General features: G+C 38.7%; 1 protein-coding gene across 4 annotated transcripts in view; it reads right to left on the bottom strand.

The window, feature by feature from the left end:
* The window catches only part of lama2 (laminin, alpha 2), a 393,314-nt gene that overhangs the window by 90,324 nt on the left and 277,764 nt on the right, over positions 1-25,226 (bottom strand). For 2 of the 4 annotated variants that reach the window (XM_060851112.1, XM_060851132.1), the window contains 7 exons: positions 22,167-22,291; positions 20,346-20,432; positions 17,507-17,700; positions 12,207-12,349; positions 4,702-4,800; positions 4,172-4,283; positions 11-173 (listed from right to left, as the gene is read on the bottom strand). In XM_060851112.1, the coding sequence (XP_060707095.1) occupies positions 11-173; positions 4,172-4,283; positions 4,702-4,800; positions 12,207-12,349; positions 17,507-17,700; positions 20,346-20,432; positions 22,167-22,291 (923 nt within the window). The remainder of the gene's footprint in view (positions 1-10; positions 174-4,171; positions 4,284-4,701; positions 4,801-12,206; positions 12,350-17,506; positions 17,701-20,345; positions 20,433-22,166; positions 22,292-25,226) is intronic. The other 2 variants (XM_060851122.1, XM_060851139.1) reach the window with 1 other exon arrangement.

Raw genomic sequence — 25,226 nt, 5'->3', positions numbered from 1 at the left:
AACTACGTACTCGAGTTCATCTTCAACCATTTCCTCATGTTTATCAAATGATCTGCCACGCATCTCTGCTATCATCTTTTCAATATCTTGATGAATATGCTGTAGATTTCTGTCTGTGACCCCATCCTTGATTCGAAGGGTATCATTTAATTTTTTAGCTTTTTCTTTTAAATCTGGGAAGACAAAGAAAAGGACTCAATTTTGAATCATGAAATTTCAATAGAATTGGAGACTTTCATTTATACATTGCTTTCATTATAACATCTCTCAGAAACGTGCAACTTCACATAAATGAATCTCATTGGAAAGCAGTTCTGATTGTATTAGTGTCATTTTGCCATACGTCAAAAAATGCAAGATGAATAACCACTTCATTTGTTTTTGACATTGGCAGAAATGAAGAGAACTCTCTGTTCCACTTGAATTGCATGTAGAATCTTTATCATTTGTCAACAACACTAAAATGGGAAAAAAAATTGGCCCTGGTTTAACCTCATCAGAAAAGCAGCCTTTTAACAATGAAATGCTCCCTCAATACTACATTATCTGGGTAACCTTGAATATGTATTTGAACACACAATCATCTGAGCTTAGTTACCAATTGTGCCTGAGTTTACGTTGAGATTGATTTAGATTTATTTAATATTGTCACTTGTCCAGCGAAAAGTGAATAATGCCACCACATTACAGAGCCATCTTGGATTACAGAATAAATTACTGAATAAATTGAACAAATAGTAAAATACTGAAAATTGATATTAAATTGATATTACTAAATCTGAAATATCTTCAAAAGGTTATCTTTCCCTCTCCATAGGCTTCACCCTCTTTGCTTCTTCAGTTGCTATCTGACATCATCCCCGCTGTCCTGGCAATGTAATACTTTTCTGCTACCACCAACACTATCACTTCTGTGCCCGCTGCCTCAGAGTTGGAGACAGATACTTTGTGTGGGTCTCGCAGCTCCTCCAATGCTGGACATCAACTGATGGGGGCCTCTCATTTTCCAATGCCATCACCCAAGATGGAACGGGGATGGAGATACATAGGGCCCTGGGGCCTCCCACAGGAGGACATCAGGAGGCCCCAGGGCAACAAAAAACAAAATAAATGTGACCGAGCTACAGAGGCATAAAGACAACGATGAAGCTGTGTGAATGCAGCTGAACCCCACTTTCAGAGCCAGACACTGGCATCCCTGCTGCCATCTTAGATGTGCCCCAGCAGAGATCATTACACAAACCTGTGATCTCAGACTGGCATGACAACAGCACACAACAGAAATGTTCACTCATGGTAGTTTGTTGGTCAATTTTATTATATGGAAAATTACAAGCTGTGCCAATCTGAATTCTTGATGATCACTCCAGTGACCAATGCTGCTACAGGCAGCATAAAGTTGTAAATTTGGGCTCAACATTTTTATTTTTATTTAATTCTAAACACAGTACAGCTGAGTTCATACTTACTGATTTCTATTTGATTCTATCTAACAATAAAACATTAAATGGTTAATGATTTTACTTCTTAATGCTAGGACATTGTGAAACTCAAACCTGAAGCAATAATTATACAAAACTGTATCATTCTCATGTTTTTACACTGGCTTGAGAATTTCTGGAATCCTCAAATCTCGTATTGGAAAAAATTGCTTTTGCCAAATTGGTAACAGATACATGGGCTAACTTTCTTTCAAAGTAACCATATTATTCTAAGAAAAGTTGGTGATATATGTTGGAAATCTGCATCAGGATTCACATATACATTTTGGCTGGCGGAACAGGTAGAAACAGCATCTCACACAAACTCTTCTTTTAATAAAATGGTCATAATGACATAAATATAGGACAGAGGCAAACTGAAAATGAAATAAATGCCAAATGTTAATAGTCATGGCCCTTCCACAGGCCTTTGGACAACCCTATGGCCTTCCCATGCATCTTCCATGCCTATGTATCTAGTATTCAGTATGTTCAGAAATAATGAGCTGTATAACTGTGGTCAAGGTTTGAAATGTTGATGAGAAAGAACCAAAACAATCTCTTCTGAAAAGCAAAACTCCTACTCTAACAGCCTTATAAAAGTGCACTGTACTCTACACCCTTAAATCTTTCCCAAATAAACAAAACACATATTAAAATACCAGTACAAAGAAAAAAAACTTATTACAACTTTATAAAGATGTTAAGGTACAAAACGAACATTTTTCCACAAACAGGTTAAACAGGCCCTCATTGAACCAATTCCATTAGTGAATTCAGCCAGGCTTTTATGATGATGCCACCTGAAAAAAAACAGATTTCTGACTATCTGTTTCTCCCAAATAGGGAAGACAGCTTAAACTTAAGCAATTAACCAAGGCTCCTTCAACAGCAATTTCAAAATGCACAAGCTCAACCAACTAGATGGATAAGAGCAGCAGATAATTTTGGAAACTCCACCAAGCTCTCCTCCAAGACATACGTCACTGTGACTTTGAACTATATTGCCATTTCATCACCGTTGACAGGTCATCATGGAACTTCCTTCCCAATAATACTGTGGGTGCAGCTAAGAAAATGGCTTCTCAAGGGCAATTAGAGTTGGACAATAAATGCTTACCTAGCCAGTGATGCCATCACCTCATAAACAAACATGAAAGAAAAGAGATGGGCAATAAATACTGTCTTGCTAGCAATGTACACATTTTGTGAACAAATTAACAGAGGGCAGTAGTGGAGAGTTGTTTTTCAGACTGGAGGCCTGTGACCAGTGGTGTGCCACAAGGATCGGTGCTGGGTCCACTGCTTTTCATCATTTATATAAATGATTTGGATGTGAACATAGCAGGCATGTTAGTAAGTTTGCAGATAACACCAACATTGGAGATGTAATGGACAGCAAAGAAGGTTACCTCAAAGTACAACGGGATCTTGATCAGCTGGGCCAATGGGCTGAGGAGTGGCAGGTGGAGTCTAATTTAGATTAATGTGAAGTGCTGCATTTTGGAAAGGCAATTAGGGCAGGACTTATCCATTTAATGGTAAGGTCCTGGGGAGTGTTGCTGAACAAAGAGACCTTGGAGTGCGGGTTCTTAGCTCCTTGAAAGTAGAGTTGCAGGTAGATAGGATAGTGAGAATGGCATTTGGTATGCTTTCCTTTAATAGTCAAAGCACTGAATATAGGAATTGAAAAGTCATTTGCAGCTGTACAGGACATTGGTTAGGCCACTTTTGGAATATTGTGTGCAATTCTGGTCTCCTTCCTATCGGAAAGATGTTGTGAAACTTGAAAGGGTTCAGAAAAGATCTACAAGGATGTTGCCAGGGTTGGAGGAATCCAGCTACGGGAGAGGCTGAACAGGCCAGGGCTGTTTTCCCTGGAGCGTCGGAGGCTGAGGGATGACCTTATAGAGGTTTCTAAAACCATGAGGAGCATGCATAGGATAAATAGATGAAGTATTTTCCCTGGAGTGGGGGTGTCCAGAACTGGAGGGCATAGGTTAAGGGTGAGAGGGGAAAGTTTTAAAAGGGACCTAAGGGGCAACTTTTTCACACAGAGGGAGGTGCATGTATGAGACAGACTGCCAGAGAATGTGGTGGAGATTGGGACAATTACAACTTTTAAAAGGCATCTGGATGGGTATATGAATAGGAAGGGTTTAGAGTGCTTGCAAATGGGACTAGATTAGTTAGGATATCTGGTCGGTATGGACGAGTTGGACCAAAGGGTTTATTTCCATGCTGTACATTTTGGTAATATAGTTATCTGTGAAAAGATTTTGCAGTCCAGGCTATGATTCATGAATCTTCCCAGGAGCTATGAACCATGAGTCTTTAAGAAGCTGCCCATTTCCCATGAACATTGCTGGAGTGTAACGCTGCAAGACACTGACCTCCCTGAATGGAGCCAGCTGGGTCAGTGGGGCAGTGTGCAGGCTCATTGCCTGCATTCTTGTCCCAAAAATTACTGGGAATGGAAACTGGGATTTAAAGCTCAGACTGAAGTATCGCCCGTCATCTTCAAAAGCCTTTGGAATCATCCCGACCTCACAAAAATATCGGCCATTGGTCCCGATCATATTTCGTTAAGCTAAAACACTGTCAAAGACACTGACTCACAATAATTGAACTCCAGAACTGACCTTGAAAATGCAACCTAATTATATTTATACAAATGAGTTGATTTTTACCTTGGGTAGCCAACATAGTATATCTAATGGATTTTTCTAACTCCTTTGCTCGTTTGTCAGTCTTTTCTGTGTCCTTATCAGTTTGTTCACCATCTGCTGAAACTTTTGTTGTCTAATTTTAAAATAAAAATAATTGAATTAATAAATGATTTTGCTAACAAAAAGGTATATGAGTACTGTTATTTTAATTTGTAAATTTACTTATCAAGTGTAGAATTTATTCAGAAAGATATAATAATTAGAAGATGCTTTATCTCTCTGTTAAAACCTTGAGATGATTGCAAAAGTAATTTTCAGTCAGCTTATATATTTAGTCTTAATATTTATTTATTGAAGGCTTTAAAAAAACGAATACAGTATAGACTGATTGCTAATGCAAATATTCATTTCAATGTTATGTCACATAATATTAAAAAATGTAAATAAATCAGCTCTGAATCTTCTTATCAGATCACCTTGTATGTGCTGAAAACAAACAGAATTTCAGCTCTATTTTGATGTTAAATTCATAATACTGTATTGTCCCTTACTCTATTCAGTAGCTCATCCATCTCTGTGATTAATGTGTCCAGGTTACTATCAGCAAGCTGTAGAAGTCTCTCTGGTGCTCTCTGGGGCGACATGAGGTACTGCAGATACAGGGACAGGTTCACAAATTATAGGAGGCATTCATATTAAGTACAAAAATCATTGAAACTATATTACAAATGAGTTAGCATCTTTATTCATTAAATACAATTAGTATACAAGAGATTATGAACTCATATTGACTGTAAACACTAAAGCTATCAAATGTAAAACCCCAATTCTTCTTTAGTATTCTGACAGCTACAATGAATGGCTTTTTATTTTAATAGGAGGAAGTGAGGACTGCAGATGCTGGAGATCAGGGTCAAGAGTGTAGTGCTGGAAAAGCACAGCAGGTCAGGCAGCATCCAAGGAGCAAAAGAATCGATGTTGCGGGCATAAGCCCTTCATTAGGAATGATGCTTCAATTTATTTTTACAGACCATAGTCCATAATTCAGGAAAAGTCACAAAGCAATTTAATCACTTTTGGGTTTTATATTTAGAAGTCAATATAGAAGAAAGATAGCTGAATCTATTTAACCTGCCATACATACACATCCAAAGACAAAATTAACTTCTGAGGTTGTACATTTCAAAAGCACAATCATATTGCAGCAGTTCTGAAAAAGCTGCTTGTTGATTTGAGTAAAATTGGATTTTTCTGGGACAATGGTAACATTGAGAAAACTTGCTGTGCACTGAAGACTACTTAGATGTGCTATTGGGCAGGGTGCAATCGTGGAATCTGGAAATTTAGCTGTGAATGAGTAGTGAATGGTGTTGAAATGTCATCTCTGGGCATCACAACAAAATGTCTGTTAGCTTCAACCTCTTCTTTCTGTTAAATAAAATCATTCAGTGGACAACATGTTGCATCTCTGTCCAACAGTGACATCACATTGTATTGTTTCTTAAAAGCAATACGTTGCATTGCTCATGGTAACATGTGTCTTTCTCTGTGCAAGAAACCTCTGAGACCCTACAGTTGGCTTCACAGGGCACTTCAGGATAGGGTGTACGTCAAAGTCCAATTGTCAGAGTCCAAGTCTCAAGTATTCTCACAGCAGGGGCTGGGTTCCCAGGCTTGGACCAGCAGAGTGCTACTGATTTCTGTCCATGTTCAGGTCATCAGGGAAGAACAAAAGCTAACTGATCACAGGAGCAATGCACAGTGCACAGGTACAAAGGCAGAAGCATTCAATTTGGGGAAAATAAGCATATGAAGATCAAGAGGTAACATCTGGTAGGCACCTGTGAGGATCAGAAAGTAAATGTAACAGCAGACAAGTAACATTATGAGGAAAGGGGAGGGGGTGATGGTCATGGTGTTGGTTCATCATGATGATTGTCTGCTCATAGAATTCTTTAAAGTCATGCCAGCATATTAATAGAGGTCTTTTCTGTTCGGATGTGAGCGTTTCACTATTAGAAACCTTTGTAGTTTTATGCATGTTAATAAATAAGTAATGAATCATTAATGAGACTGTGTACTTTGGATTGCAAAATGGCAAAAGTGCTATAGACTCCTTTATAAATGTCTAGAGAAGTTGTAAACGCTTTTGAAGGGTAGACGAGATATTTGAAGTCCTAGCTCTGTTAAGCTTTCAATTGTCCTTCTCTTGAAGTTTGAATGAAACAGTTTGTCGATCTTTGAGAGTTGAAAGAAATCTGTTCTACTTCCACAGCTGTTTATTGCAATAATTCTAAATAATATTAACATAGTATTCATAATGATTGAATGCTTTCCACAACCAATCAATATTGCAGTTGAGTGCAAGGAAGGCTGTAAGTTCTCAATTTTATTGACAGTGCAGAAACACTATTAAAAGGTTAACTATCATTGATGGGCCATTATGAATACAAATGTTTATTTTTATAGAGATTAAGTAATTGAGGAGATGTAAATACAGTATATTCAACTGGCATTCTTTTCTTTAATTATTGTGAAAACTGTAATAGACATAGTATAACAGTGACTGTTTAAAAAGAAACAACTGTGATAAAATCCCAGTCAGGAATCAAGGCAGGATTTTTAAACAGCCCATGTCAGCAGTCATTAGCCCCTCTGGGTGCTTCTAATGCCTGTCTGGAGATGTTAGACCTGTCTCCATCCTGCATCCATGTCTCCTTCCTGAGTGTGATGATGCACTTTTCTCCAAGGTGGGTCTGCTGAACCAAGAGATTACCTGACTTGTACTATTCACATTCAGAGCAAAAATCTACTGCCAGACCACTGAGTATTTCTTCCCTCTTTTTCTTTATTCTTTTCTAGACGCATAACAGTCATTGGCAACACCTGATAGAATATTCATTCTTGCAAAAACTAGCAGAAAATGGCAGGTTAAGGAAAAATACACTACTGCCTGATCAGTAATGGTGAAACAGTGATATAAATAAATAATAACAGCAGAAAACAGTTTTCTGATTAAAAAACACTCAACTAACTTTAATGAATCGGATGAAGCTTTCAACTACCAATCACTTTGATTTGATTTGGTTTTTAATTATCACACGTGCTTAGGTACAGTGAAAAGGTTTGTTTTGCATGTAGTACAGGCAGATCATACTATACAAAGTGCATTAGGGTAATAGAACAGAGCAAAGAATAAAATGCTATAGCTGCAAAAAAGGTGCAAATATTGCAAGGTCAATATTAAATTTAAAACTTAAGAGGTCCATCCAGAAGTCTAATAACTGCAGGGAATATGCTTCTTGGCACGTGTTTTAAGTTTTTGGATCATCTGCCCGATGGAAGAGGTTGGAAATTATTATAATTAGATGGGAAGGATCTTTGGTGATGTTAGCTGTCTTCCCGAGGCAGCAATAAGTACAGATGGAGTTAATGGATGGAAGTATGGCTTGCATGATATACTGGCCTGTGTTCACAACTTCCTGTAGTTTCTTATGGTCCTGAGCAGAATAGTTGCTGTACCAAGCTGAGGTGTGGGCAGTACTCCTAAAGCTAAATTTGTTTTTCTTAATCAGTGCAGGTTTTGCTTGCTGGATCAGCATTCATTGTCCATCCCTAAATGCCCAGAGAATGGTTAAGATTGAGGAGCACGTTACTGTAGGTCTGGAGTCACATATAGGCCAGACACGATAAGGATGGCAGATTTCCTCCCCTGAAGTACAATAGTGGACCAGATGAGTTTTTACAACCATCAATGATGGTTCATTGGTTGCCATTATTGAGATGAATTTTTAATCCCAAATGTTACCAATTCAATTTAAATTGCAACAGTGGTCATGGTGAGAATCAGATCTCTGTTTTCAGGACATTAGGAATTACTAGTTCACAATACCGCTCTTTTGATGTCAAAGAAATGTGGGCAATTCATTGTGGTATATACTTAAAACAATCTTCATTAACATCACAACTATAACATCAAAACATATTTAAGTATATGGGAATTAGTTTTCCAGGAACGCTAATGGGGACCGGCAACCCCTGCCATCAATAGTGCTACAGAAAATGCTGTGGCTGTTGGTGGAAACGAAAACCCTAAAGCCAAGGAGTCAGTGGTTTTTGGAGGGGTGACTTCCAGTGGCAGGTACAAAGGTTTCCCATCTCCAATTGACAGGCAGCCAGCACTCATTTTGCTTTTCAGTGTCCCCCAAGTCGATAAGTTTGCTTTCAAGTGAGTTCATCCAGTAGTGCTCGAATTAGACCCTTAAGTGTTATTTAATTTTACATTCAAGATAATAGGTGTTATGTTATGATAATGGTGAACATGGACTACCAACATTCAACTTCTGTCATCTCAGTTTTAATAGTAGAAAGTGAGGACTGCAGATGCTGGAGATCAGAATTGAGAGTGTGTTGCTAGAAAAGCACAGCAGGTCAGGCAGCATCCAAGAAACAAGAGAATTGACATTTCAAGCATAAGCCCTTCATCAGGAATCTCATTTTTAATAGCCAATACCTGAGTTTTAACAAGAACAAATACTGACTTTAAATAGCTGCTGTGTATATCTAACCACAGATTGAGGCAAACTAAGTGAAACAGTATTAAATATACTAAATGTGCCACACTAAAATTATGAAATCATCCAAGGACAAGGAAACCAGACAATTAAGTCAGTGAAGAAATTTGTATCTTTTGCTTCTTTGTAAATTGTTCAAATATTGGGAGCTGAAAGCTTATACATCGAGTATTCAACTTGAAAGGACAATGGAGTGGACCCGGGAATATACAGAGATCGATTGTTGCTTTGAACAGCAAGGCAGAGAAAAAATGAAAATGAAATGATAACAAGAAGAAGATGGACCTCTTTCTTGTTCTATACCTGTACTAATCTTGAAGTCAATGTTTAATGAAAAAGCAACTTCTTAGAGTAGTAATTACAGGATGTGGATGTTGCTGGCAAGGCCACCCTAGCCTATCCTGGAGGGCAGTTAAGAGCATATTGCTGTGAGTTTGGAATCACATGAAGACCAAATAGGCAGGGATAACAATTTCCTGCTCCAAAGAACATTCGTGAACTAGGTAGGTTTTTTTTCAATAACCAACAATGGATTCATGGTCATTAGACTCTTAACTCCAGATTTTTATTGAATTCAAAACCCATGATCTGCCATGGCAAGATTTGAAGCCAAGTCCCCAAAACATTACTCTCTGGATTAATAGCCCAGCAATAATATCACAAGACCATCACCTCTCATTGAGGAAGACTTTGAACTATAACCATTCACCAAGACCTCAAGATCTACTACTTCAGAATGTAAGTCAACAATTAAACAACTGGTCCTACGTTCAAATCAAACATTTCTTTTTAAAAAAGATATAACCTATTCATCCTGTCAATAACAAATCATTCTCTTTTATATTAAATACATTTGGGTATGTCTTTAATGTTGTGTTTTCATTTTGTTCATCATTAGCAGGTAATAAACTTCTTCTTTCCAAGAAATTCTTGTAACTTGGCTCTTTAATTTTGATCTTGATAGTTATGTGCTTCAATTTTTACTTGCAACTGACTGAGAAGGTTAAAAAAGAGCCAATTTCCCCTCCTCACCTGATCATAACAGTGTCTATTCAAACTCTTAATCTTTCACTAAGTTACATGTTTATATTTCTCCTTTGGTTTTTGAAAATTAGACCTTCCTGTGACTCTTAGCCTTACAAAGGTTCAATTGATCCAAAATTGTAATTTGCATTTAGCTCAAAATATTTACAATTTGTTGGTTACATCAACAGAAGAAAAATGCTTTACAATTTGCTCATCCACCAAAATGGTGTTTGCCACTAATAGGATGCTGCTGTGGAACCAAAAAGATATTCTGCCATTGACACAAATGATAAATGTGGTATAACAGTTTGAGTACTCATGTGATGCCTGACGTGCAGGTTGTACATCCCAAAGACTGATGGATCATATCAAAAAACATTTCCCTTCAGATGTTCGTACAAGGTACTGCCGACAACCAACCATTCTGCGCGTGTAAGACTTAACGTAGGATCTAACATTAGATACAATTCTGCAATTCAAAACCATTTGCAGAATAATCCTGAATATACAAGGAATTTGGACCAGGGTCCAAGTGAATGGCATTAATTAGGGCTGTAGACAGGGCTTTAAACTAAATGAGGTGTGGGGGGTGGAGGGGGGGGGGGGGCAAAGGCTTAGTTATTGGGGAATTGAAGGAGGAGGTAAGAGAGCAGAACTCAGGAGAGATTATTAAAATCTCCAGCACAGACACAAATAGGACAGAGTGTATGGAAAAGGTTAGCAACCAAACTTGAGGACACTGGACAAATGAACAACAATGAGAAGGGAATCAGTTAATACAGGACTGAAGGTGTTATATCTGAATGCACACAGTATAAGAAATAGGGTAAATGAGCTTGTGGCGCAGATCAAAATTGGCAGCTATGACATGGTGGGCATCACAGGGATGTGACTCCAAGGAAATCACTCCGACCTACATGCAGACCCTCGTTGCACTTAATAAATTTGTGCCTCCTTCCCACTACTCTGATCATGTTGGAGGGAATCCTAAGGGACACGACTTAAATGTATTTGGAAAGGTGAGGACAGATTAGGGATAGTCAGCATGGTTTTCTGCCTGGGAAATCATGTCTCACACACTTGATTGAGTTTTTTGAAGAAGTAACAAAGAGAATTGATGAGAACAGAGCGCTTGACGTGATCAATATGGACTGCAGTAAGGCATTTGAAAAGGTTCCTCATGGGAGACTGGTTTGCAAGGTTAGATCTCATGGAATACAGGGAGAACTAGCAAATTCGATACAGAACTGGCTCAAAGGGGGAAGACAGAGAGTGGTGGTGGAGGGTTGCTTTTCTGACTGAGGCCTGTGATCGGTGGAGTGCCACAAGGATCTGTGCTGCGTCTACTACTTTTCATCATTTGTATAAATGATTTGTAAATGAACATAGGAGGGATAGTTAGTAAGTTTGCAGATGACACCAAAATTGGAGATGGAGTGGATAGCGAAGAAGGTTACCTCAGAATACAATGAGGTCTTGATCAGATGGGCCAATGGATTGAGGAGTGGCAGATGGAGTTTAACTTAGATTAATGCGAGGTGCTGCATTTTGGAAAAGTAAATCAGAGTAGGACTATACATGTCATGGTGAGCTTCTAGGGAGTGTTGCTGAACAAAGAGACCTTGGAGTACAGCTCCTTGAAAGTAGAGTTCACGGTAGATAGGACAGTGAAGAAGGCTTTGGTATGCTTTCCTTTATTGGTCAAAGGATTGGGTATAGGAGTTAGGAGATCATGTTGTGGCTGTACAGGACATTGGTTAGGCCACTTTTGCAAGATTGTGTGCATTTCTGGTCTTGGAAGGACATTGTGAAACTTGAAAGGGTTCAGAAAAGATTTACAAGAATGTTGCCAGCGTTGAAGGATTTGAGCTATTGGGAGAAGCTGAACAGGCTGGGGCTGTTTTCCCTGGAGCAACAGTGGCAGAGGGATGATCTTATAGCAGTTTACAAAATCATGAGAGGCTTGAACAGGATAAATAGATAAAGTCTTTTCCTCAGGTGGGGGAGTCCAGACCGAGAGGGCATAGGTTTAGGGTGAGAGGGGAAAGATATAAAAGAGACACAAGGGGCAAAGTTTTCACACAGAGCATGGTGCGTGTATGAAATGAGCTGCCAGAGGAAGTGGTGGAGGTTGGTACAATTGCAGCATTTATAAGGCATCTGGATGGGTATATGAATAGGAAGGGTTTAGAGGGATATGGGCCAAGTGCTGGCAAATGGGACTAGATTAGATTGGGATATCTGGTCGGCATGGACAAGTTGGGCTGTAAGGTCTGTTTCTGTGCTGTACATCTCCATGACTCTAAGTAATAAAAAATACTGATGTAATATCATCAAAATTAAAAACAGCAAGTTAATATTTTCAGTACAATGACTACTTGTCTTGATTATTCTTTCTCATCTGTTTTATTAATATATTTTGGAAAACTACTTTGAAACAAAAAATATGTACTTGCCTTCAATTCCTGAGATATATTTTCATATCTATAAAGCACTTTATAAGGTGGGGGGAGGGGTCCTGAGAGATTCAGCCTGGTAATTAGCTGATTAAGTTGTTCAAGGTCATTCAGCAGAAGTCCAGTGCATTCATCATCACAAGCTGGTGTAAAATTTATTCAATACAAAACTAGTTAGACTATCAGCAAACAACAACAAATAAATATGCATTAGAATCTCAATAATCAATTCAAATGCACACTGTCTGTTTCACATTGATATAGCAAACCTTCACTACATTTCACGGAACAATGGCTGATTTCAGTGAAGTTGTATAATTAATATAGATTGCAGTCTTGAATATATTTCAACACATCATGCAGCAAATTATTATTATAATATTGTTCCATTGTTACTATTGTACATGGTAATAAAGTACAAGAATATTAAACTTTCATATACAACATCAATTAAATGCTCATATTTTAGATCAACTAAATATATATATATATATCTTTTCCACATTGTATGCCACATGACAAAATAAGACTTTATTGTTATGAATCAAAAGAGTAATTTTTTATTCCCTTTTGACTGAAATATGACCATTATCAGTTTTGTAGTGTGCATGGATAGCCGTGAAGGAACAGCAATATATTTCCAAGTCAGAATGGCGAGTGGCTTGGAGGGGAACTTGCAACTGGTGGTATTCCCATGTATCTGCTGTCCTTGTCCTTCTATATGGAAATGACTGTAAGTTTGAAAGGTGCTGTCTAAGGACCTTTGGTGAATTCCTGCAGTGCATCTTGTAGATAGTACCACCTGCTGCTACTGAACATCACTGGTGGAGAGAGTGGGTGCTTGTGGATGTGGTGCAATTAAGTGGGCTGCTTTGTCCTGGATGGAATTAAGCTTGGAACTGTACTCATTTGAGCAAGTGGGGAGTATTCCATCACAGTCCTGACTCATACCTTGTAGATGGTGGACAGACTTTCAGGAATCAGGAGGTGAATTACTCATTGCAGTTTGATCTGCTCTTGCAGCCACCGTTTTAATATGGTGAATCCAGTGGAGGTTCTGGTCAATGGCAATCCCCAGGACATTGATGGTGAGGGATTTAGTGCTGGTAACACCATCAAATGTCATGAAACAGTGGTCATATTATCTCTTATTGGATATGATCATTGCTTGGCATATTATGTGGCATGAATGTTATTTGCCACTTGTTAACTCCAGTCTTTTCTTTTAATTCATCCATTTCATGTTTAGTTTGAAATCATAGCCTCTTCTCTTTAATCTGGTTCTCAAGATGTACTACATCACATACTTTCTACAGTAAACTACAGGCTGCAACTTCTTTGTCTCTTCTTCTATTTTGACTTGTCAATACGTTTCTATCCTTATTTCCTTCCCTTTTCTATCCACCTTACTTTTGTATCAGTTCCTTTGCTACGCCTTCTCTCAACCTGCAGCTGCCCGCACTTGGATACTATTTTGGGGGAATATTTCTTCCCCCGAGCATATTTGAGAACATTCCTATGATAATAAACTTTCTTAATGAATGCTATGACGATCACACAAAAAATTAAACATTGCTTTATTTCATGCAAACTGAAAGGTAAACGTCTGGTACAACCAATCTCAAAACTAACTGTGAAATGGTAGCACTTTCCAAAGCTGACAACTGATACTCATCAGTGTGAAAATAGGAAACTTGAACCCTATGTTAAAACACTGCAGATACTTCAAAACAAATCAAAAGGCAAACTTCAAAAGCATGGCTCAAATCTCAGGACAGCAATTCATGCATATGCTTCCGAGTTGTGCAATGTCTCCTACCCTACCTCATGTTATCAAAATCATTGAATTTCTGTTAAGCAGTAAAGAGAAAATGTTAGAAGGTAAGTTCAAGATTTCACAGATCCTGTCAGGAGCAACGCATAAATATAGTGCATTTGGTCAAATCGTCTTTATGGATATTTAGCTCTACTTCCAGCTCTCACTATCTTTGAAAAGTGATTCCTGCTGGGGGTGCAGGATCATTAAATTTAATTTTACATCAACAAGGCCAAATATATTTAAGAACTTTAATTGTGCCACTTACTTTGTAAACTTAAGGCACTCATGCCACTAGCAATTTTGTACAAGATAGAAAATGACTGCAGCTTATTAGAAACAAGCTACCGAAGGCATAGGTCACACCATTATTTCAATGCTGCCAAGTTTCAAGTGTTTTATCATATAGAGATCATTAGTGGGACTGAGAACTGATTATTCAATTGCTGAATGAATAAAACTCCATCAAAATATATAATTAGCTCAACATGGCAAAATCAGTAAGCCTAACATAATAATACATCACTTTTCTTGAGGTGATAGATTCTTGGGACTATCTTTGTGGAATTTGTCATTAATTTTAGCGTAAAGAGTAACTCAGAGAGAGAAAATAAACTAAAGTAAGGTGGAAAATATTCAATTTGAACAATAAACTCAATCCTACACTTAGCAATGACAATGAAATTGACAATAGATGAAAAATTACCTTTGGCTATATACGTGGATAATTATTTAGCAGGTCAGATATTAGTCACAAATTAGAAATGCATCTTTTTTTTAAGGGAATGTATTATTAATGCGGCTTTTCAAAAATCCAAAGGGAAGTTATGTGATGATATTTTAGCATTAAGAGGTATATTTGGTCTTTTTCTTTGAAGAGAGGTTTTAAGATAGATGTGTGGAGCTGTCAATATGAATTCAATAAAATGAACAGTTTGTGAGGTCTTGTTAGCTTTTTCAGAGTTGGAACAAAGAAACAGCCTGAAAGTGTCAGGCGAAGCTTCCGCAGGCTTTTTTGTCTTTCAGTAGCAGTTCCTGGGGGCTTGAAGTTGGGTTTGGAAACTGCAGCACATCTATCCCTGCTACTCTTTTTCACACACACACACCTTGATGTTTTTCCACCTGGACTGGAGAATTGCATGATGTATTTTATTGAATGTGTCTTTGCCAATGGTGTGTTTATAGGATCTTATTATATAGTAGCATTTACTGTTTAGCAGTTAAATAATCTAATTTCTGTTATGTTTTCCAATAAAGTTACTGCAATTTCTTCTTTCTTTTATTGTATTTTAATTGTAGTGTATGAATAAAGTGTCTTTTGCTTCAAATCTGGTAGTTTGACGAACTGAATTGCATCTGGAATGCAATTCCTGGCATTTGCCTTTAAAATAAGAAAAGGTTAGGGTATAGGCTATCGTCTTCATATATTTTGAGGTCTGGTCCATAGCAGTTAACCAAAGGTTAATACCTCTGTATAAATAATGGATAGAACAATGCTTACTAATATATTAATCATTCATCAACTATTATTGAAAACAGTACATTTCAATTGTATGACTTCAAAACTCACCATAGCGACAGACCTTTACTGTTGGTCTTATTTTCAACCTTTATAGCATTGTCGTCACAAACCTCAACCTATAACCTACATTTATAAGTGGGGGTTAAAAAAAAAATTCCCATGACAAAAACAAATTGTCAACCACTCAAAATGACTAGCTCAGCTTCAGAAGGTTTTCTTTTTTCCAGAAAGTCAAGTCCTCATTACTTCTTTAGGAAATAATTTTTCAGTGATAACACGCAATAGGAAATCAAAACAAGGTCAGTTATTTCAATGAATTCAGTAATAATCCATAAAATCTTTCATATCAAATTCAGGAAAGTTGGCCACCCTTATTTGTGATATACAACCAAAGTCAAATGAAGAGCTAACATTATTCCTTTGTAGTAAAGCGTTACAAATCTACTAGCACACCCATTTCTGGAGAGTTTTCTGACAATGCAGATGCCTTAATCTTTAGCCTGGTGAAAACCAGAGCAGCTACAGAGAGTGGAAAATTATGAGGAAACAAACTGAGAAATAAAAACATGGAAGTGCACCAAATAAAGAAAACTAACTGCAAAACTTAAGACCATAAGACCATAAGACATAGGAGTGAAAGTAAGGCCATTCGGCCCATCGTGTCCACTCCGCCATTCAATCATGGCTGATGGGCATTTCAACTCCACTTACCCGCATTCTCCCCGTAGCCCTTAATTCCTTGTGATATCAAGAATTTATCAATCTCTGCCTTGAAGACATTTAGCGTCCCGCCCTTACTGCACTCTGCGGCAATGAATTCCACAGACCTACCACTTTCTGGCTGAAGAAATGTCTCCGCATTTCTGTTCTGAATTTACCCCCTCTAATTCTCAGGCTGTGTCCACGGGTCCTAGTCTCCTCCCTAACGGAGACGACTTCCTAGCGTCCACCATTTCCAAGCCATGGAAGGTTAATGCAGACAGTCTCAAAGATGTACAGCACAGACACAGACCCTTTGATCCAACTCATCCACGCTGACCAGATATCCTAAATTAATCTAGTTCCATTTGCCAGCATTTGGCCCATATCCCTTTATACCCTTCCTATTCATATATCCATTCCGGTGCCTTTTAAATATAGTAATTGTACTAGCGTCCACCACTTCCTCTGGCGGTTCATTCTATACGCGTACCACTCTCTGTGTGAAGAAGTTGCCCCTTAGGTCCCTTTTAAAGCTTTCCCCTCTCACCCTAAACCTATGCCCTCTAGTTCTGGACTCCCTCAACCCAAGGAAAAGACCTTGACTATTTACCCTCTCCATGCCTCTCATGATTTTACTCACCTCTATAAGGTCAACCCTCAGCTTGCAACACTCCAGCGAAAAAAACCCCAGCCTATTCGGCCTTTCGCTATAACTGAAACCCTCCAACCCTAGCAACATCCTTGTAAATCTTTTCTGAACTCTTTCAAGTTTCACAACGCCCATCTGATAGGAGGGAGACAAAAATTGCACACACTTTTCCAAAAATGGCCTAATCAATGTTGTGCACAGCTGTAATATGTCTGCTTGAAAGAAATAGATTTCTGGGTATAATATGTTTCTTATTTGTGAATATATCAGCATTTAAGTCAACATCTTAGAATTATCAAAAGATGAAAACTAGGCACACTTAAGGCAACAGTAGCATCCTGAAGCTTTAAGAATTGAGAAGCTAATTGCACTTTGCTAGAAATTGTTTCAACAGTGTCAGTATCAAATTGTAGAGGACTGACATTGAAAGCCATTTGGATAGAATCCTGCCATATCTCCGACCTGAATTTGTTGAAAACCTTCTTAAGATGAGTCAATATCAGTGTGGTTTATGAACTCCAGCTATTTGAATTCATCATGTTAGGAAAAAACGTACATGGAAATAAATCAGCACACACGGTTTGAGTAATATTATGAGTTAGGATACGTACAAATACATCTCGTGCCCTCGCGAGCATGCCACTCCATGCAGCTATCGCAGGTCCAGCCCCTCATTCCTGGTTTGCAACTACACTGACCAGTGAATTTGTCACATGGTACAGGTAATGAACCAATAGGATCACACTCACATTGTATACAAGCGTTTCCTTCAATTCTTGGATTACCATAGTAACCAGGTGCACACCTAAAAATTTACAAAATCAGTATTTGAGAATGGTAACATTCAAATGCACTCGTAACATAAACTGTGAACCCAGAAATCCTGTGAGAAGCTTTTTGGAACTAGGGCCCTGGAATTTACCCTTACTCATTGGATGCATTGCCGATCCAGTCACCTTTCATACAGTCATAGGGTCATAGAGATGTACAGCATGGAAACAGACCCTTCAGTTCAACCCATCCATGCTGACCAGATATCCCAACCCAATCTAGTCCCTCCTCCCAGCACCCGGCCCATATCCCTCCAAACCCTTCCTATTCATATACCCAACCAAATGACTTTTAAATGTCACAATTGTATCAGCCTCCAACACTTCTTCTGGCAGCTCATTCCATACACGTACCACCCTCTGTGTGAAAAAGTTGCCCCTTGGGTCTCTTTTATATTTTTCCCTTCTCACCCTAAACCTATATCCTCTAGTTCTGGATTCCCTGACCCCAGGGAAAAGGCTTTGTCTATTTATCCTATCCATGCCCCTCATGATTTTGTAAACCTCTATAAGATCACCCCTCAGCCTTCGACTGTCCAGGAAAACAGCCCCAGCCTGTTCAGCCTCTCCCTGTAGCTTTCCAACCCTGGCAACATCCTTGTAAATCTTTTCTGAACCCTTTCAGGTTTCACAACATCTTTCCAATAGGAAGGAGACCAGAATTGCACACAATATTCCAAAAGTGGCCTAACAAATGTCCTGGACAGCCGCACCATGACCTTCCAACTCCTGTACTCAATACTCTGACCAATAAAGGAAAGTGTACCAAATGCCTTCTTCACTATCCTATTGACCTGCGACTCCACTTTCAATTAGCTATGAACCGACACTCCAAGTCTCTTTGTTCAGCAACACTCCCTAGGACCTTACCATTAAGCGTATAAGTCCTGCTAAGATTTGCTTTCCCAAAATGCAGCACCTCGCATTTATCTGAATTAAACTCCATCTGCCACTTCTCAGCCCATTTGCCCATCTAGTCCAGATCCTGTTGTAACGTGAGGTAACCCTCTTTGCTGTCCACTAGACCTCTAATTTTGGTGTCATCTGCAAACTTACTAACTATACCTCTCATGCTTACATCCAAATCATTTATGTAAATGACAAAAAATAATAGACCAAGCACCGATCCTTGTGGCACTCCACTGGTCACAGGCCTCCAGTCTGAAAAGCAACCCTCCATCACCACTCTCTGTCTTCTACCTTTGAGCCAGTTCTGTATCCAAATGGCTAGTTCTCCCTGTATTCCATGAGATCTAATCTTGTTAGCCAATCTTCCATGGGGAATCTAGTCAAATGCCTTCCTGAAGTCCATATAGATAAAACATGGAACATGGAACATTACGGCGCAGTACAGGCCCTTCAGCCTTCATTGTTGCACCAACCTGTGGAATCAATCTGAAGCCTATCTATCTTACATTATTCCATCTTCATCCATACATTTATCCAATGACCATTTAAATGCCCTTAAAGTTACCGTGTCTACTACTGTTGCAGGCAGTGCATTCCATGCCCCTACAACTCTCTGAGTAAAGAAACTATCTCTGCCATCGGTCCCATATCTAACACCCCTCAATTTAAAGCTATGTCCCCTTCTGCTAACCATCACCATCCGAAGAAAAAGGCTCTCACTGTACACCCCATCGAACCCTCTGGTTATCTTATATGTCTCAATTAAGTCACCACTCAACCTTCTTCTCTCTAACGAAAACAGCCTCTTCCCGAAAGTAGTCACATCCAGAAAATAACATTTTGGTCCCACAGCTTTCCTTGAATAAGAGAAGTTTGGATATTACCCATGACTAGCCCACCATTTCTGGTGCCTGCAGGGCCACAAGCAGCATTAAGTGTGTCTGCATTCTCAGTCCAACAAAATTTCAGTCTCACTGTTTTCTTAAAGGGCCTGCGTCAGGAAAACCAATAACTTCTCTGTTATACTGGAAATACCCAAAATCCTTGAGGACAGCAATATTAAAGGGCGGCATGGTGACTCAGTGGTTAGCACTCCTGCCTCACAGTGTCAAGGCACCAGGTTCAATTCAACTTTGAGTGACTGTCTGCATGGAGTTTGCACATTCTCCCTGTATCTGCGTGGGTTTCCTCAGGGTGCTCCGGTTTCCTCCCACAGTCAAAAGATATGCAGGTTTTTAGAATTAGCCATGCTGAATTGCCCACAGTGTCCAGAGATGTGCAGGCTTGGTGAATTAATCATGGGAAATTCAGGAATAAGGTAGGGTGTCTGGATGGGTTTTGTGGGATGCTCTTCAAGGGACCCCATGTGCTTCTTCCACACTGTAGAGATTCTATGATAAAGTGATGCACCAACGTCCACTGCAACATCCAAATAGTGGAACATGCTCTCTTACTTGTCTGGCATCAAACCACACCCTCAAATTTCCAGCCTAAACCATCCAATCCTTTTATCTTTTATCCCCTAATTTCATTGCTAATGCATATAAGGAGTTGATTTATTAAAAAGATTTTAAGCATTATATTATTTAACGAAAATATGTCTGTCAAGCCTTGGAATTATTTACTATACTATGTTCATTTAATTTTATTAACACTTCTTAAAACTCCTTGAATTATTATTTTACATACAATGATTAGAATGGCTTTTTACCTTTCACAGTGCAGGCCCTCATATCCTTCTTTACATGCATCGCAACGATAAGCATTATGTCCTTCTATAACACAGGTAGGACTAAAGCTGAAAATAATTAAATACAAATGGTCAACGAAAGCCCAATATTTAACAAACTAACCTAAAGATATACTACTTACATTTTCAATAGCAACAATAAATGCTAGACTGCATACATATAAAAATAACATCAACACTTTAAGTAACAGTTTTCCTTGCAGGCTTGGGTTGAAAGCTGAGGCAATTTCTTTGTACTGCAGGATGATTCTTCCTTCTGTAATAGCACATTGAAAGTGCAACAATGGTCAACATTCATTTCATCCACAACACAAATAAACTGTTCCATAAGGCAGCTGACAGGTTCAACTGACACTGAAAAGTCTGAATGAAACTAAGGCCAGTATTGTCTCAACAAATTAAATCCTTGGTCCTAACTAAAACATTTTGAGTTGTTTTAACCACAGATAATGAGAATATTGATGCACAAGATAAAATATTTGTCCCAAGGGAATCCCTATTTTCCCACAAACAAAAATCAAGGGAAAAGGGGGAGATGTATTCATCTTTGAGTTTGTGAGAGGGGGTAGTTACTGACCTGTGCCTATGGCACACTCAACACTATCACTAAAATATAGATGAGGTGGGGAGGAAGTTTCTGATCTCCTGCTTCACTATTTTTATGATAGCATGTCAATCAATAAATTTCAAATGGAGAGTCTCTTTGTGGTTCAGGAGGGGAGAGGAAGTGCCATTATGGTGAAGTCATGAATGGACTAGTCATCCAAACACCCAGGCAAAGGTTCTGGGGACTTTTAGTGGATGGTGAAATCTGAATACAATACAAAACAGCTATTGTCAATTATTGTGGGGGTGGGGGTTTGTGGGGTGGGGGGAGGGGGGTAGAAACACCCACTGGTTCACAAATGTCCTTTTGCGAAGGAAATCTGCCATCAGCCGACATGTGAGTCCAGACCAAAAGCAATGTAGTTGACTCCAAAGTGCTCTCTGGACAATTAGGGAAATGCAATAAATGCTGGACTAGCCAGCAATGTCCACATCCCCTGAATGAACAACAAGGGAAAGTTGTTTAAATTTGTGCCTAAGCAATAAAAGGTACACAGATCCTAGGTTCATTCTCCAGACAACACTGAACTCCCTGATCTCAGATTGGCAATTGTACAAACACTGAGCTTATTACCCACAGATTAAGGTGAGAATACTTGACCAGCTTGTGGTTGCTGATTGCTATTTTGCATTCATGTCCCAACTGAACAGGTAAGATTTGGTGAAGACCAGATCAAAATCTGCCACAGTTCATCCTGGGGTGGAACAGCCTGTTGCCTCACAGCAAAATGAAGCCAGTTTATTTGGAAGAGCCTTACAAGACGGACTATCAAGAATGCAAAACATCAGCATTTTGAAAAAAGATGTGAAGGGATGAACTAGCATTTTCAATGATACACAAAAAGTGTAATGTTTTGTGCAAACAAAGTGTTAGGATGGCTTTGGGAAGTCACTGCTTCAGTTGAATTGGTTTTTATATTTTATGTTCATCATTTTATATATTTCACTTAATAATTTTAGTAAGTGCAAATCCCACAGATAATCTTAAATTTGAGTTTAGCAGCCACAGTGAATCTCGAAGAATGGCGCAACTTCCTAAAAAGAACAGCCTGACTGGGTCTTCTGATTTCCTCAAGTTGTGATTAGTGATCGTGAGGACTACACAAACATTCAAGATGATATTGTCTCATAAGTCTTACCACTGGCATCTGAAGCATTGCATTGCTAAAAACTTACTTGTTACTAGAGATTTGAAGAGGACAAGCACAAGGACGACAGTCATTTGGAGATCCTCTTACTATTCCATAGTACCCAGGAGCACACACCTCACAATGCGCACCAGCAGTGTTGTCACGACAATTCTGGCAGAGAAAAGATTCTACTCAGCAACAGTATCTGTCTTTATTATAATTATACATTAGATGATATTTATAAATCTAAGCACCTTCAATTCATACAATGTTCACTTGTTACTTTCAAACAAAAAAGACAATAGTTTAGAAAATATATTATCACTGGCACCTTGCACAAAGTGTATCCAGTTGAAAAATCACACAACACCAGGTTATAGTCCAACAGGTTTATTTTGGAAGTACTCGCTTTTAGAGCGCTGCTCCTTCATCAGGTAGCTAGTTGGGCAGGATCATAAGACACAATTTATAGCACAAGATCATAGTGTCATGCAACTGAAACGATATATTGATCAACCTAGATTGCTGTTAAGTCATTTTTGAGAGTGGGTTCAAATCAGTTCATTAATATGTAAATCCTAGCACTTCTTTCAGGTCACATACCCGAGATAACAAAGTTTTATAAAGAAAAGGTAACATCTCTGCTCAGACAATGCATTAAAGATGTGACAATAGAGTCCGTCTATATTCCAATCTTGAGTCAGACTGGTTCTATTTCCAAAGTAGGAATTTATAAAATGTCACATGGATTGATTGCCAGCATTGGCAGTTTGCAGACTGTGTGCCTTTTGAGCAAAATAGAAAGTATCTGCAAATACAATTCTGCAAATGCAAAATCACCCATTAGACTTATACGTAAGTGTGCATGCATGTGAGGCAGAGCGAGAATGTGTCGTGTGAGAGAGAGTACGAGTGTGAGTGCATGCGTGTGTGTGAGTGTGAGTGTGTGCATGAGTGTGACAGAGTATAAGCCTGTGAGAAGGTGTGCGCATGGGTGTGAGTGAGGTGGGGTCTGTGCCTGAGAGACAGCGTGCACATTAGAGAGGGTCTGAGAGAGCGCATGTGTATGAGGAGCCTTAAGTTATCTCAGAAATGTGACTTGAATGAAGTTCTGGGATTTATATGTTAATGAATTGAAACCTGCAACCCAATCTAAAAGGTGAAAGACTTAACAACAATCTAGGTTTGTTCAATGTATCGTATCAGTTTCATGACACTATGATCTTGTGCTATAAATTCTGCATCTTATGAGCCTGCCCCACTAGCTACCTGATGAAGGAGCAGTGTTCCAAAAGCTAGTACTTCCAAAACAAATCTGTTGGACTATCACCTAGCATTGTGTGAATTTTAACTTTGTCCACCCCAGTCCGACACCGGCGCCTCCTCATCAAAGTATATCCAAGCAGTTCACATGAAAATGCTCTGAAGTCATTTGAGAAAGACTTTTTTTATTCATATTCTGAGGTGAAAAAAGTCCTGAATTTTTCAGAGTGGTAAAATCAAAACTTTTTATTAACTCAGTAGAAAACGTCTTCCTGTCCTTTATCATTTTACATGCCCAATGATTTATTGTGTAGTATAGAAGGACTGTCAGCAGCCAAATACTCAAAATCTGCTTTTGTAAACTTCAAATAACACTGGCAGAGACAGTAAATTCTTGAAAAACGTCTGATTTGAATTTGAAGTTATGTGATCTTGCGTTTGACTGCTATTGTAGAAATGGTTGAACTGTTTAGAATAATCATTTTTCTTACTGGAAATATATAAGTATTTTCCATTGTTGAAAAATTGCTTTTTGTATCAAGATTGTTGCTAAGAGAAGATGCAGCGTATGTAATCTCTTTGTTGGCAGTGTATCAATAGCCTCTTTCCACAGAAAGATAATTCACAATGGTTCATATTTTGCTGGAGTGTGATCTGTTAAACGTGCTTGTGTGAATGCAAGTTTTAAAAACATTTTTGCCAATTAATTTGGCTGAATTGTGAGTTCATGATGGTATAACAAGTGCAATGGTTTGGTAAACTGAGAAAAACAATCTACCTCCTCCACTGAGATTAAAAGGATTTAAAGTAGACAAGAAGGAATGTGAATTAGTGTGGACAAATTCCATGCTACAACAGAAAGAGAAATTGAGATTGGACCGGGAGAGAAACACAAGTCAGAAAGACAAATTAAAAATGAAAGCTAAAGAAATCAAAACCTAAAATAAATTAAAGACTGTGTTTGGAGAATAACAATGGTACTTCTTGTACTAACAGCTTGCCATAGTCATAAGACCTCTACTGTACATGCAGTCTATGTGCCATAATAACATACATCCCATTGGATTCCATGTTAATATCTGATTACTTTGTCAGCCATAGAAGTGGACTGGCAGCTAGTAATAAGTGAAAATGCTTCAGTATCTACACTTGTAAGTTGACAAATATTACAGAAATCATTTTGGCTTGCTATCTTTTTCTCCAAGTCCAAATTGCACAGCTTTGTGTTTTAATTGGCCATTTCCTTCTCATTCTCCACTTTGGTAAATTGCCTTGAGAAATTTAACTTCGTGAACTATCATATGAATATAGGTATGGTATTTTTATTCTCCATTTATGTCTTCTTTAGACCATTCAATTTTCGATCTGAAAGCTGACTGTTACAAGAGTTGGATTTTGTGGGATTATTGTATTCTCCATCCCAAAGATAAAAGCATTTGGGAACTGAACTACAAATACGCTGACTTCCTGCAGCCATTTTACATCCTGATGGGAGTCAAAGGGCTCAGGGTACACCTTCCATCACCATCCGTAGAGGAAGGCCCACTCCAGACAGCTGCCAGTCTATTTGACTGGCTAACAGGTCTGTAGTCTCCACAGCACCACGTTTCAATGGTGGCCACTGCTTGATCTGCAGGCAGATTCTGAAGGGGAGGAGGTCATGCAGCCAGACTGAAGGTAACTCCAAGTATGATTGGGAGCTGACTGTTGGGCTGAGGTTGAGGGAGATGGGAATTTGAGAGGATTCAAGGTTAGGGTAGGCAAAAATTAAAAATAGAATATGTTGTATGAGGTTACTGTGATTCCTCTGATGGGCACAAGAGATCCTACCACTCCCATCCTT

The sequence above is a fragment of the Hemiscyllium ocellatum genome, chromosome 3 (genome assembly GCF_020745735.1).
Source record: "Hemiscyllium ocellatum isolate sHemOce1 chromosome 3, sHemOce1.pat.X.cur, whole genome shotgun sequence".
In the NCBI taxonomy this organism is placed as follows: Eukaryota; Metazoa; Chordata; class Chondrichthyes; order Orectolobiformes; family Hemiscylliidae; genus Hemiscyllium; species Hemiscyllium ocellatum.
The sequence above is the reverse complement of the archived record's forward strand: the minus strand, read 5'-3'. Positions and strand labels throughout refer to the sequence as shown.